The sequence below is a fragment of the Solanum pennellii genome, chromosome 11 (genome assembly GCF_001406875.1).
Source record: "Solanum pennellii chromosome 11, SPENNV200".
In the NCBI taxonomy this organism is placed as follows: Eukaryota; Viridiplantae; Streptophyta; class Magnoliopsida; order Solanales; family Solanaceae; genus Solanum; species Solanum pennellii.
The window spans coordinates 2,519,360-2,535,249 of NC_028647.1; the positions used below are offsets into that span (position 1 = coordinate 2,519,360).

At 34.2% G+C, this 15,890-nt stretch overlaps 2 protein-coding genes and 1 pseudogene across 2 annotated transcripts; 2 read left to right on the top strand and 1 right to left on the bottom strand.

Moving 5' to 3' along the window:
• The first annotated feature begins 829 nt into the window (after positions 1-829).
• On the top strand, positions 830-2,831 carry LOC107003195 (F-box/kelch-repeat protein At3g23880-like). Its single transcript, XM_015201481.2, has 2 exons — positions 830-1,088; positions 1,540-2,831. The coding sequence occupies exons 1-2, from the start codon at positions 882-884 to the stop codon at positions 2,707-2,709; spliced, it is 1,377 nt and encodes a 458-aa protein (XP_015056967.1). The 5' UTR covers positions 830-881; the 3' UTR covers positions 2,710-2,831.
• A 1,800-nt stretch (positions 2,832-4,631) lies between these two features.
• On the bottom strand, positions 4,632-7,474 carry LOC107004170. The gene is made up of 2 exons (XM_015202409.2): positions 7,121-7,474; positions 4,632-5,285 (listed from the first exon to the last, which is right to left on the bottom strand). The coding sequence occupies exons 1-2, from the start codon at positions 7,359-7,361 to the stop codon at positions 4,978-4,980; spliced, it is 549 nt and encodes a 182-aa protein (XP_015057895.1). The 5' UTR covers positions 7,362-7,474; the 3' UTR covers positions 4,632-4,977.
• Positions 7,475-10,775: 3,301 nt separating this feature from the next.
• Positions 10,776-15,239, top strand: LOC107003564 (annotated as a pseudogene).
• The last annotated feature ends 651 nt before the right edge of the window (positions 15,240-15,890 follow it).

Sequence of the window (15,890 nt, forward strand, 5' to 3'; positions counted from 1 at the left end):
ATATATATATATATATATATTATTTTTTTCTTTTTCCTTTTTTCTTTTTCTTTTTTTTTTTTTTTTTGTGAAATTGATTAATTAAAATAATTTGGAAAACTTACGAAGCTCGATAATTAATTTATACCGACGCGGGTCAAAATTGGGTGTCAACAATAATAATAATAATAATAATAATAATAATAATAATAGAAAAAAGTCAAAGAAAAGAAAAAAGAAATAGAGTAACTAAAATAATTACTACTAATTATTGTCCATGAGTTTTATGTTTGATGCGCCAATTATCCATTTGAAAATCAACATAACGTGTTACTTTTTTTTTTATCTTTTCAAAAGGAAAAAGAAAGTTTATAACGTAAGAAAATAATTATTTTCAAGAATTTTTCAAAAAATAATTGTGTTGTTTAAGCATCAGAATTTGTTATTGTCTAACTTAAAATTCTATATTAATTTATCAATTAACTGTGTTAGTTTCATTATATTTTAATAATATTTATAGCATGTTACTTTAATATTGCAATATTTTTATATTTTATTTTTGCAAAAATGGAGTTAATTCAAAAGATAAAAGAATAAAATTAATAATTCTACACCTAAATAAATTAGAGATTATAATCTAAAAAACAGAAGAAGAGCTTTCGGGCATGCATTTGTTTAATGTTTTTCCTGCAAAAACCTAAAACATAAAATAGAGAAATATCGCATTCATTTAAAATAAATAAATAAAATAAAATTAAAAAAAAAAAAAAAGTATGAAACCAAATCAAATTGGGAATGTTAAAGAATCCGACCCGACCAAATAAAAATAGGTAGAAATATATATAACCGCCAGCAGTGAATTATATCCAGAGAAACCCTAGAAAATCAAATCGAGTGTGGCGATGGCGCAGAAAAGGAAGAATGATGGAGAATTACCAGAGAGTTCGTCTTGTAAGAAACAGAAGACGAAGGGAAATACTAACTTTATCATTTCTGCAGCTGCTGCTATCTTCTTTCCTCTATTCTCCTTTATAACCAACAACAATTTTTTACTTAAATTAGGGAAGAAGACCCAGCCCTCAATTCATCACCTGGACGTGGATGATTCGGTAAATTCATCTTACTTACTTACTATTTTTCTAATTTTGTGATTGAAAATCATGTTTTTATATTCTGCTTGCTATGGCGGATCAAGAAAATAAAAATAGTCTCTTTAAATTTGAGTTTGAATTAGAAAAGTCATGATAAATACGGAATCAACCTCTACTCTTGAACTTGTATTCATGGATTCAAAATTTCTATTTGTCGATAAAAAAAATTACAATAAAGTATAATTTTTTTGTTGAGGAGGTTCAGGTGGACACTATGTAGATCCGCCCCGCTGAACAGTAGGTGCCTATTTTCTGGTAAATAGGAATAATGCATGCTATCTCCGTAATTTTTTTATTTTATATTCTTTAGGAGTACATTTCTCGGTATTCTCATATTCAATTATATTAGTATTATAGTTGAAATGTTGAATACTTTATAAAATTGTCTTTATTGTTCTATTCTATCTAGGTCACGCTTCGGTTTCCTGAGGAGATACTTGTCAACATCCTCAGCAGGTTACCTGTGCGGTCTCTTGTTCGATTCAAATGCGTTTCCAAAGTTTGGACAACAATGATATCAGATCCTTATTTTACGAAGAAGCATCTCAATCGTGCTAGTGCTAGGAATGACCAGGACTCCCAGAAGCTTCTTATCTACCAATGGGACCCTAAGGATTCTAACTTCTCCTCCCTATATTGTTGTCCTTTATCGCCCGTTCAACAGGTTAAGGATGTACAAAAACTTAAACTCGATTGCCCTTCAACCCTTAAACCAAGGAAAATCCTGATCCATTGTTGTTACGATGGCTTAGCTATTATCGAGATTTGTGATAAAGATGGCGTTAATTTTTTGCTGTGGAACCCTTCCATAAGAGAATCAATAGTACTTCCCCCTCTGGGATGTCCTGGGGATGGACGTTCTCGGTTTGGTTTGGGTTATGACTCAAGCAGTGATGAGTATAAGATCATTCATATGCACCAGAACCGAGAAGGTCCCTATTGTCCTAATGAAATTCTTGCGTTGAAAGATGGCTCTTGGAGAAACATTGATGAACATCCTCGTGCCATTCGCTGTTGGTTTCATGCCTCAGATTCTTTGCCATTTATACATGCGGCATTTCATTGGATCCAGGTCTCGAGAAATTATTTTGTGGTAATTTCGTTTGATATTTCAAATGGAGTGTACGGAGAGATACCTTTTTCTGATGAAATATTAATCTTGAAGGCAGGCCCTGACAGTGTTGGCCTTTCTGTGTTGGAAGGAATGCTTTGTGTTTATTCTAATCTCTTTTTTACGGCAAATTCTACTTTTGTGGTATGGGTATTAAAAGAGTATGGTGTCAAGGAATCTTGGATGGCGTTAATTGTAGTAAAAGATACTCCGTATGTTTATGCCGCGCCGAGACATAGGTTTGCGGATGGTGAAGTGCTATTCTGGTGCTTGAATCGTGAAACTAGAAGGCACGCATTTAGGATGGTCAGTAGATCATTTAGATCATGGCCTCGATGGGTAACTCGAGGGCACACATCTTGGATGGTCAGTAGACCATTTAAATCATGGCCTCGATGTGATACGATTCAAGGTGGACATGCTTTTACGGAAAGTTTGATATCTCCAAAATCACTTACGTATTCTTAATGTATGATGGAAGAGCCTTTTTTTTTAAAAATGTTATAACGTTTACTCTTAGTATAGCTATTGCTCATTCACCAGTTTCAATATTTATTACTAATACTGTTAGCTTTCAGTTTTTCAGAGTATCTACTTCATTGTGTGTTCTTCCTTTTACTTATTACTATGTTTCACAAGGTTTGACATTCGTTAACTTTCCCAAGGTCAGTTGGATTGTCCGTTTCTATTGGCTAGTAACGTCACTATTGTAACCTATAAAATAGTCTACAGGTCCATCGATTCTGTTAGTGTGTAAGGATAGGATAGATGGACTGAAAAAAGAAATGCAGATTCTAGTTATTTGTCTTTGTGGAGTGGGGTATTTGTTTTCATTGTTTTTGGTTGGACTTAGTTAATTCATATTTTTGGTGTGTGCTTGCTTTTCTTGCTACGGTTATAAGCAATGATGAATTCAAGATTTGCGCTGAGGGGTTTGAAAAATTAAAATATAGTCCTGAAATTTGTACTAGAGAACTCAAAATACAATTTTAAACCTCAAGTACTGGGCCGACCTCTAGTCTAAATCTATATGCATGTATAAAAAATTTTTTGTTGAGGATGTTCGAGTGAACACCCTCCTGCCCGCCTATATCTGCCCCTGGTTTTCGGAAAATTTATAGAGATTGTTTGACCACTCTTTCTTGTGCTATATCTATGCCATGGTTCACTTTCCAGAAGAAATAGGTTAACTGTTTGTTTGTTTTAAATGTGTTTTCAGATATTGGACAACTAGGAAATATCCGATCCTTAATTCACAATGAACCATCTGAATCATGCACCATGATTCCCAAAAGCTTTTTATCAACCCCTAAGGATGGTATTTATTGCCGGGAGGACGTATAAAAACTTAAACTTGATTGCCCTTCAACCCTCAGCATAACACATTGTTGTTACGATAACATAATCCTCAGTGGAATCTTGTAAGTAACTTGATACGGAAAGCGCATACAAAAAAAAATTGAATTTTTCCAATGGAAGGGGTGAACTTCCTTTCCGCCACCCTAGCTTCTCCTCTGTGTATATATGTCAACATGCAGATTGAATCTTAGTTAGTTATTTTTCTTCTTATCATTGTGTATATATGTCAACATGCAGATTGAATGAGAAATAATTCTTCATTCTCCCAAATACTCTCTAAAGTTTTTTTTCTCCCATTAATGGAGATTCTCAACAAGTTCGTTCCTGGGAAAGATACTCAATCCCAGAGGGCAACTCCTCCATTGAAACTCTCCACTATTGCACCTTCTTGAATCCACCTACCCTGAACTTTTATTCTTTGCTAGTTCACAAAAGGATAATGTCAAGATGAGAAAGATCATTTTCCTTCTAAACACGCAATCAAACATTAATAAACCTAAACATAAAAAGATTTAAGGCACTATTAAAAGGTGGAATAAAGAATATAATAATAATTTAAAAAATCATACGATTACACCAAATCTTTCTTTAACATAATATGAAATTTTTGGTTATCCACGTTATACTTTAAAAATTATAAGACAACAATAGCTAACAAACAAACTATTTTTTGACTTGTCTCCAATGGCGATTGCTGGTGCACTGGTTACCAAAGGGAACAAAATAGAGGTGTGGGAGTTGTTGTTAACAAGTTACAAGGTAAATTATATCGAACTCAAGCACATGAAAAGTTTACTCACTCACTATAGCTTATCAAGACTTGCCTTTCTATCTCAAGTCCCGTTTCACTTATCTCCGAAAAATCATCAATAAACATGAGACTCATTCAACAGTACTGGGCAGCAGAAGGACTCGTCATCAAAAGAGAAGGAAAGGCAATTGCACAAGTTGCTGAAAGCTATATATCTCAATGAACTTGCAAACAGAAAGCTATATATTCTTCAAGTATTTTGCTGACATTAGTCTCTTTGTAAGTTGCCACAACAATACACTCAATGTAATTTTACAAGTAGAATCTGAAAGAATAGGATATACACATATCTTTCCCGCAAACACAAGTTTCAGGAGCTGTCTTGCTTCAGTCAGAAAAATCAATTTCATCTATTTGCTTACAGAAAGGAAATCAACCTAACAATACAACTAAAATTGGTAACATAACATCTTCAATGCATACAAAATTTTGCATTTTGTTTTCAGGTAAGTTCAACGTTCGATAACTATCCTCCTCGAGTAAAGAACAACCTAACGATGAATATATGTATACGTGTGACAGGGTGGTGGGTATGTAGGCAGGTGGGATCACATTGATCTATCTGATCACTCTTCCTCACCTGATGATGGTACGAGAGACTCGTCCGATGAAGACGGTGTGACACTATGAGTACGTGTGTAGTCAGGATCATCTTCATAGCTGATGGATGGAGAGTTTGAGGCATATGAAGATATGCCGTGGCTAGGCATACCCTCAGCCTGATTAAGCTGTGCTCCTGCATACTGCACAGATTCTTGGCTCCTGATTGAGGATGGCACTCTGCCAGGCAATGCGTCATCGGCATGCAGATAGAACACTCGCCTTAGAACTTGGACAGACACCCGAACAATCCATTCCAAACAACTAAACAGACCTGATAACATAAATCAAAGTTAGTTATAATACCAAATCCAACATCAATTAACAGTAGTAATTTAAGGTGTGATTTTGATATTTTTCTACATGTCATAATACGTCTACTGCATGCACAAAAAAAAAAATACCAAAACATCAAGTTCACTCCAATTCCTACCAGCACTTACCAACATTCAAAATTTTCAGATTTATGAAGGTTGATACAGCTAAAACATCACGTAACTTGATGGGTTTGGGGTCTAGCACTGTTACTGTAATGGGGCAGGGCAATTTTTTTAAAAATGCTAAACGGGGTAGGGTAGGCCAGGCCAAAATGTTAATAGGTCAAAGCTTACCCCTCCCCGTCCTATTGACATACCTACCCCACCACACTAACATATAATGGACCACTAGGATAAATACAAATAAGAAAAGAGTGGCAATGTTTTATTGTCCAATGAAAGAAGTAAAAAAAGGAACAAATATGTTATGTTTGTTTTTTTGGAAGGGGGTGGTGGTGACATAGCAAGAAAGTAAACAATAAATTGAGTCAAAACATGCATATATATAATTGGAAGTGCAAATATGTCAGCAAGTTAAGAAAATCACAAAAGAGATAACATTTTTTTTTTTTTACCAAAGACGACTTTATTCTGAAACTTGAATGCGAAACCTCTGGCCAAACATGATCAAAGGCTCTTTAAAAAAATTGAAACTCTATATGTAAGTTGTACTAGGTCAAATTACAACTCCAATCTTGATGTAACAGTAATGTTAAGTAATACAAGTCTTCTAATATTTATTTTTTCATTCACGTAATCTTTTACTGCACGTAACACCTAATTTTTATCTAATCAAATTTTATCCAATAAGAAATACAAGTATTTAATAGACTAAGCAAAAATGTCTAGAAGTGACTACAAAATACACTAATATTTACTAGTTTCTAAACAGACCATCACGGCTTCAAACCTGATAACAAAACTCAAAACTAAGCAAATGGAATAGAACCTCTACAACATCAATTCTAACTAAAAGTTTGAACAGAATGCAGTCAAGAAATAGTCAAGTCATAATGCAACATCAATTTGAACAGAATGCAGTGAAGAAATTAGGTTTAAGTCTTAATACAGCATCAATTCTAAGTAACAAATTCGAACTGAATGCAGCACTGAAGAAATCAGGGTCAAGTCTTAATACAACATCAATTCTAACTCACAAATTCGAACTGAATGCAGTGAAGAAATTAGGGTCAAATCTTAATAAACATCAATCTAAGTAACAAATTCGAACTGAATGCAGCACTGAAGAAATTAGGGTCAAATCTTAGTACAACATCAATTCTAACTAACAAATTCGAAATGAATGCAGTGAAGAAATTAGGGTCAAATCTTAATAAACATCAATCGAACTGAATGCAGCACTGAAGAAATTAGGGTTGAATCTTAGTACAACATCAATTCTAACTAACAAATTCGAAATGAATGCAGTGAAGAAATTAGGGTCAAATCTTAATAAACATCAATTCTAAGTAACAAACTCGAACTGAATGCAGCACTGAAGAAATTAGGGTTGAATCTTAGTACAACATCAATTCTAACTAACAAATTCGGAATGAATGCAGTGAAGAAATTAGGGTCAAATCTTAATAAACATCAATCGAACTGAATGCAGCACTGAAGAAATTAGGGTTGAATCTTAGTACAACATCAATTCTAACTAACAAATTCGAAATGAATGCAGTGAAGAAATTAAGTTTAAGCATAATACAACATCAAAATCGAATACAAGGGTTTTCGATTTTGAAGGATCAAGAAAGTTGATAATGAAATAGAGTAGAGAAGAAGACAATACCACTTCTTCTTGGAGGATTCTGAAGCAAATTGTTTATGTAATGCACCCTATCTCTTTCTTCCAACTCCATCAGAGCTGCTCTTAACAAAGTGAAGGTAGCAACAGATCTACCACCCAGATTATCCATGCATTGATTCAGAACATTCACTGCATCGTTGATATCGTTGAACGCATCCGAAACAACACAGGTTCTGCACATGGAAGTTGGCCGATAGATTGAACACGCAAAGCAACGAGCCATCGTCTCCGTGTGAGAACTGAGAGAGAGTATTTCTTAGAGAGAGAGAGTATTTCTTAGAGAGAGCGTATACTGTTTTCCCCCCACTACACGCGAGTTTGAAACCATTACACATATATATAGGATGGCAAAGTCGGTGCGGGTTAGATGTCTAAAATCAAAATTTCCCAATTCACAAATAAACCAAACTTTCAAATAATAGAAAATTTTAGTACGTACTTATTTGCCTCAAATCTCGTTACGTGGAAATTTTTAAAAATTCAAATTCATTATTAAATTTTTGCGAATTCTATTCTCTAATAAAAATATAAAATATTTTATTAAAAATATTTTTCTTTCATAAATCAAACACTAAAATATCTTGCTCAGTCTCTTTTGTTAGTTACCACAATAATACTCTCGATGTAATTTTAAAAGTAAGAATAAAACAAATAGGATATACACATAATTTTTCCGCAAACACTTCAGTCATAAAAATCAATTTCATCTATTTGCTTACAGAAAGGAAATCAAGCTAACAATTTCATCTATTTGTTAGCTATTGTTGTCTTATAATTTTTAACCTATGAAGTAGATAAAGAAAAATTTCATATTATGTTAAATAAAGATTTGGTCTAATCGTATGATTTTTTAAATTTTATTATTATTATTATTATTTTATTCTTTATTCCACCTTTTAATAGTGCCTTAATTTTTTTTAGGTTTAGGTTTATTATTTAGATTATTAATGTTTGATTGCATGTTTAGAAGGAAAATGATACAAGTCATTTTAATAGTATATTCATTGAAATAATATAATATGATTCAATACATTATGAAATAGTTTTTCGATAGGAAAAAAGACAGGGGAGGGGGAGTTGACTATAATTGAGACGATTCGAATAGGCGATATGAATTTTTTTGTCTCGTTCTCTAAAAAGGAAATTTATGAATTTGTGTTTAAAGCTTAAAATTTCAATTCGATTTGTTGATTAATTACACAAGGAGACTAGCACCTTCTTAGGATGATTGTTATCCGTTATATTATATTGTTATTTTAAATAAAATGTTTATTTTAATTGTTATTTTAATTTGTTGAATCGTATCGTTTAAAATCATCGTTAGGTAATGACAAAGAGACTCATTTTATGTCACGATCAATTTGGTGTGATCGCATCGTCATCTTAATTTTTTTTCTTCTTCTTATTTTATCCTTATTTATTATTTAATAATCATATTTCATCATTTATCCTACATTTTAATAAAAACTCTCCTACTTTTTTTTATTTTATAGATTTATTAATTCAAATTATAAAAACATAACATTATATAACAACGTAGAACATATAAATACTACATTCTTTTAATATGATATAAAGTCATTTTGTTTCAAAATGAGGAACAAGAAATAATAAGTTCAACTTGAAGCATAAATAGGTTAGATAGAGCAATCAGAATTATGTAAATATTTCAGAAACTTACGTATTTCTTTATATTAAAAGGATATACATAATGTGTAATACCGACCAATGAACATCATCAAAGTATATATCATTTAATTACTATCTTATAATTTTTGGATATTCAAATTTATTTCATACATTTTTACTTGCTTACCACTATGTATTTATGAACTAAGATTTTTGATTAAAATTTAAAATTTGGCATAAGTAAATGCAATAACAAAATTTAGCTTACTTGCTTGCGGCTATCTATACTAAGATTTCTGATGAAATTTAAAATTTAGCATAAGTAAATGTAATAACAAGATTTAGCTTGCTTGCTTACGAGCTATTTATTTATAAACTAAAATTTTTGATGAAATTTAAAATTCAGCATAAGTAAATGCAATAATAAAATTTAGCTTGATCATAGATTTCTTGAAGTTAGAGGCGAGAATCTGAAAATTAATCATATCAATGATTGAGAGTTATTTAACAAAAAAATTTAACTGAAAAGTACTAAATTTAATTGAAATCTTATTTCTTGAAAAAAAAAAACCACTAACAAATCTAAACTCAATGTAGTATCTTCTTATCGATCAGACGATCACTAATTAAGGACAATTAATCTAACCTATAAAAATATTTTTCGATTCATCTCACAATAAATAATATTTTAATATAAAAAAATTAAAGACAAAATTATAATAATAAAGAAGTGCATTCACATAATAACATAAAAATAGAAATATCTTTTTTTTTTAAGTACAGAATTTACTTAAAGGTTTCAAATTTAAATTTTAATCTTAGCTTAAAAATTTAATTTAAATTTCAAATTTAGGCAAGAGATTTCGTGTTTAAATTCCAAATTTGCAACCATAACTCTTCTTCTTCATCTTCCCTAATTCTACAAGTTGCAGAAAAAAGTGAAGAAAATCAGCCATAGATCCTTCAGATAACAATCCTTCTTGTCAACAATTTACCTTATATTACTAATAACAATTTTCTTCAATTCACCATTTATTTGCCCAATTCTACTCCCAATTTCACTTCAATTCCAAATTCAAAACCCTAGCCATGACCCGAACCCGAATCCGAATCCTCATTCTGATTCAATTTCAGACCAGCTTCTGTCCCTCTCCATTCCGACGAAACGGAGACGAGGTAGACCTCTGAGTACGACGTCGTCCTCTTTGGACCAGGTACATATATATGTGTATGATAATTTCCCCTAATTCCTTTTAAAGCTATTAATCGATTTTAACTCTAATGGTAGTAGCCTTCTTTTCTTCAGTTTAGCAAAGCCCTTGTGGAAAATTCGAATCTTGTGCGTAATTTGAGTGCTAGAAAAAAATACTGCTTCTTTTGATGCTTCGGATGAGATTATTGTAATTAACAAAGAGGCAACAACGGAGGTGTTAATTGCTTAAACTGCGGGGTGTCCAGCTGATTCTATAACTGATGAGGAAATTGAAGCTGGGGTTGTTTCAACAGTGTATGGTATTGAACAGGTTAATTATATTCTTATTAGAAACCATATACTTATGAAATGGCGTGTAAATGTGTCAACTTGGATAACGAAAGAGATGTTGTATGATGTTATATCCAAGCATTGTTATGCTTTGCTGGATTCTGCTCATAATTATTTGGTATCGCGTGGGCATATTAATTTTGGAGTTGTGCCGCTATTAAGGATAGGATTCCACTGAGCCGAGTAAGCCCAGTGTTATCATTATTGGGGCAGGACTTGCAGGATTAGCTGCAGTGAGGCAGTTGATGTTGTTTGGGTTTAAGGTTACAGTTTTGGAGGGAAGAAAACGTGCTGGTGGAAGGGTGTACTAAAAAAAATGGAAGGTGGAAATAAGGTAGCTGCTACTGATTTAGGAGGGAGTGTGTTGATGGGTACGCTAGGGAACCCACTACGTATTTTGGCATGGCAGCTGTCTTGCACACTTCACAAGGTCAGAGACAAATGCCCTCTTTATCGCGTGGATGAGAATATGCAAATGCAGGACTGATTTCTAAACTTTCATTAGCATTTTGGGACCAAGATGACCCCTTTGACATGGGAGGGGATCATTGCTTCCTGCCCGGAGGAAATGGAAAACTAGTTCATGCATTGACTGAAAATGTATCTATTCTTTATGAAAAAATTGTGCATACCATTCGTTATGGTACCGATGAAGTACAGGTTGGTGCCGGGGCCCAAGTATTTGAGGGAGATATGGTGTTGTGCACTGTTCCTCGTGGAGTTCTGAAAGTTGGTTCTATTAGGTTCATGCCAGAATTGCCTCAGCGGAAGCTTGACTGAATAAAAAGATTGGGATTTGGATTATTAAATAAGGCTGCGATGCTTTTCCCATATGTATTCTGGGGCACTGATCTCGATACCTTTGGGCTTCTTACTGATAATTCTAGTAGCAGGGGTGAATTCTTTTTGTTCTACAGTTATGCAACTCTTGCCGGCGGTCCCTTATTGTTAGCTCTAGTTGCTAGAGAAGCTGCACACAAGTTTGAGACCATGCCTCCGACTGATGCAGTGACAAAAGTTCTTCAAATTCTAAAAGGTAAAATGCAGTTTTTGTTGCTACTGACTGACTTAATCCCGAAGCTTAATTTTTGAGTTTGTTGTAAAAGATACCAATCAGCATATAAAAAGAAGAAAAAGAAAACTAATTTGGTAAGCAGAAAAAACTATTTTTAATGGAGATAATGCCATTTTCTCTTGGTAAGAAGAGATACTGAGTAACAGTGACGTGGCTGTTTTATGGTCAATGCTCTCAATTTCGAGTCATTTTTTCACTAGGTTGATACTTCAGAAAAGGTGGACTATGAAGAAGTGTCGAATAATCCTACTGGTTGTGGGCTCAATGGCTTAAATTAAAAGAAAACATGTAAAAACAAAAGTAGTTCTCATAAAAAAGAGCAATTAATTCATTACAAAAAAAAGAAGAAGATCTGAAGTCTCTTCATTATAAAAAATATGATCTTGTTTCATACAAATCAATTATTTATATAAATGATGATTGCTCCTTATCCTGGGTGTAATTGCTGGTATGTGGAAAGATGCACTTTTACATTGTATGGTTACTTGAAGACTGACTTCCGAGATGATAAATTATGTCAAATGTCATGATCATTAAAGCTTGAGCTAACGTACCTTTAAATTTCTTACTTTGTGATTCTAATCTGGGGTTCAGATGGAGTTTCGTTGCACTTTGTACTTCAGCACCCGGGGGACAAACGTATTGATTGTGAGCTAGCGCTTTAATAAACTTCAACACTCTCTTGCCTTCCGCGACCCTACTAATGCGGGATACTTCGTACAGCATTGTGTATCTTCTTTTTTCTACAAAAGTTCCACTGATCCCCTCTTCACAAGCTATCTGAATATGCATACAAGGACAGTGTTCCGAAGTATTCTAAGCTGTCTTTCCTCTTTCTCCTCGCTCCAATCAATGAAGTGTCCTTTAAAATGTAATTTTTTAATGACATGTCCATCAAAGTGTATTACCCACTTAACTCTCATAATATGTTGCAGAACATGCTTCTTTTCTGCCATACTGCCACTACTTTTTTACCACCTTGAAAAAAGAATCTATTTCTTTTCTTCGTAGACTCTAAGCTTGAGTTCATCAATTGTTTTCAGTATTTTGCGTTTGATAGAAATATGTGGTTACGTATCTCTCTATCTCAGTAAAAGATAAAACATTGTGCCCTTTTCGAAAGGCGTTCTTGTTACATGGAGCTTGCTGTTAAGGTTCTTGCTTCTGATGTAGTAATGAGAATTTCGGACATTGCTTCAGGTATATATGAAGCACAAGGAATTGAAGTGCCAGAGCCAATCCAAACTGTATGTACGAGATGGGTTTAGCTTGGGCTCTTACTCTAATGTTGCAGTGGGGCCGTCAGGAGATGACTATGATATATTAGCAGAAAGTTTGAGTGATGGCAGACTTTTCTTTGCTGGTGAGACCACAAATAGGCGCTATCCAGCCACTATGCACAGAGCTTTTCTTAGTGGGCTTAGCGAACGTGCCCACCATGCTAAGGCTAGAACCATGAGCCTGAAGATTGAGAAAAAACCATCAAAGAGCACTTATTATTATGCTTCTGTTCTGGATAACTTTTTTAGGGAGCCAGACTTGGAATTTGGTAGTGTCTCTATAATTTTTGCTAGAAAGAGTGCTGATCTCGAGTCACCAGCAATTTTGAGAGTGACTTTCTGTGGGCCCCAAACACAAATCATGATGAAATAAAACCTGGTCGACATCTTTCTAATAAATTACTCTTTCAGCAGCTTCAGTGCCAATTTAATAACCCGCACGAGCTTCATGTTTTTACTTTGTTATCTAAGCAACAAGGCCTTGACCTTAGAGAGGTCAGAGGTGGTGACGAGATGAGGCTGAATTTCCTTTCTGAGAAGCTTGGGGTGAAACTGGTCGGTAGAAAAGGTTTGGGTCCATCTGTTGATTGTATAATTGCTTCAGTTAAGGCTGAGAGGGGAAGGCGCAAACCGGGTGCGCTTAAATCTGGTATGCCATCCCCTCTCTCTCTCTCTCTCTCTATATATATATATATATATATATATATTAATCTATTTGTCTATTTATTTATTTATTTCGTTCTCCCTCCCTCTCTTAATATAGAGGAAAGAGCAAGTAGCTTCATTTGTTCCTTTTTAGAAATTGTGGCACGTTTTAATTTAAGCCTGAAGAATCTTCCTTAAATAGGTGTCATGAAGTCAAAAGACACCACTCTCAAGCGAAGAATAGTTAGGTATGAGCATTCACCCTCTTTCTCTTTATCTCTAGTTTGTTCTTTTCTTTCCTTGTTGGGAGTGAATCTCAGCTTTCTCTGGATGCTGTTTTTTAATTATTTCAGGAAGGCTAAAGTTGTAAGCGGAGGCAATAGAACCACTTCTTCCCCTGCTTCTAGCAGCAGGATCAAAGCAGTTGGCAGCAGCACTACCACGATACATCTGACGAATGTTGACTTGGAACCTAAACCAGTTTGCGCTATTGGATCTGTAGCTTCTCCATGTTTGAATATTAGAGTAAATGACGACATGGGGTCAAAACCAGTGGGCAGTTCTGTACACCTGCTTCACAATGCAAGCATTGGTGACAAGTTTGAGGGTCATTTTGGTAGTTCTACCGCTCTTTTAAATGTTGGAGGGAACACAAGAAGCAATAGTGACAATGCTATATATCCCAGAAGTACATATGATCATAGCACGGATACATGTGTTCCGCCTTCTACTGGAAATTTGGCTTGTCAGCATACATCAGGTATATTATGGTAGAAGCTACTTTTCTTTGCTTGCCTGTTATACATAATTTATCTCATGCCATTCTCCCACTATGCTCCTTAGATTTGTTATGGCATTTTACGTATAGCAAACTAGCATACGTAGAATGTATTACTGGACTATCAAGAACCTACTTAACTTTCATGATAGTTCTTGTAAAAGTAGCTGCCATGAGGACGAAACCCTAAACCCTATCTATCTGATCCTCTGGTTGTTGACCTTTATACGCCGGCTTACAGGTGATGGGGATATGGAAAGTATGATGCTTGACGGGGAGTATAGAATGTGATTGACAGCTTGACACCTTTCGCAACTATTGTGCTTGATGGGGGATCTAGGATGTGATTTTCAGCTGGATACCTTTCACAACAATGGTGCTTAAGTGGGAATCTAGGATGTGATTTTCAGTTTGACACCTTTCACAACAATGGTGCTTAACAGGGAATCTAGGATGTGATTGTCGTCTTGACATTTCACTTGCGTACTCCTCGTCTTCAAGCTCTATGCATATTCTACAACTTAGAACCGGAGGTTGAACGACTAAGCCAAGAAAAATCTCTCTTGCTTCTCCATCTTATAATACTGGAGTCTGCAGTTGTTCTGTCTAGTGTGCTAGTTATACTACTAGGTTACTTACTTAAAGGCATGCATCCTCTTGGGCTTTCAATCCCATTGTATATATATTGAGCAATTTTTTAGGAGTTCACTAACCTTAGCAATAGTTGCTATTTATTAACTCAGTAGGTTTGAAATTGGTATTTACCTCTAAAGCTCTAACATCAGGATAGAGCAACATTTACAGATATCACAAAGGTTTACTGGAACCTCACAAACTGGAATTAATTTGTTGATACGACTTGGAGATTAATCCCATGTCCAATGCATAGTCAGGGTATTGTATTTTGGGATCTGTGAGCCCATTCCCAATGGCAAATCCCTATTCAAATACATCCAATGACATTAAGGAAATAACAATACAACAGCTGGTGAAATGTGGTACCTTTAAGCTTATTTCCTTTTGTGTACTCTTGCAGGGAATATAGTGTCCAGCATATGATTCTCTAGAAATCCTTATTTACATCATCATAAATGATCATATCAGCACAAAACAGTTTCTTTTTATCAGATTAATGACCGCTGTTATTTTAATTACTTTTTATGGCTCAAATAGATTCCGTACTCTAGGTGTTATTTAGATGAAAAAGACATATTTGCCCTTGATCTTTCCATTCAAGACTTTTCTATATATCTAATAATAATAATTGTTTACATCCCTACTCTTTCGAAATAGGGCGAAACGTCGCGGCAACTCGAAAATAATTAATTGATTCAATTTTAACAAAGTTTAAAAAATAAACGAGTTTTAGAAAAGAGTCGCCACCTAATTTTAGGAAAACTAGGAAACCAATTATTAATCTACGAAACCAATTCGATTCTAGGTAAGGGGTTTAAATTATTCCGAAGGGAAGGGGTTAGGCACCCTTCGGAATCCACAATTGTGGTTCCCGACTGAATTCATTTTTTTCAAATTGAGGATGAAACTAAAATAATGTACACATATAATAAACATGCAATATACACAATGAAATAATAATAATCGGCCTAAAGTTTGCCTAACGTCAATATTCACAAGATAATGAAATATATGATTCGAACTACATTCGAATAATTTCAAGGAAAAGCCCCTTCGGGTACCTGTAAAGACACTTAGTAAAAGAGTTAGTACCGAATAAATATAAATGAAAATGAATAACTCAAATAATGACTTAAAAATAAAAATCCGTCTTATTAACATGGGAG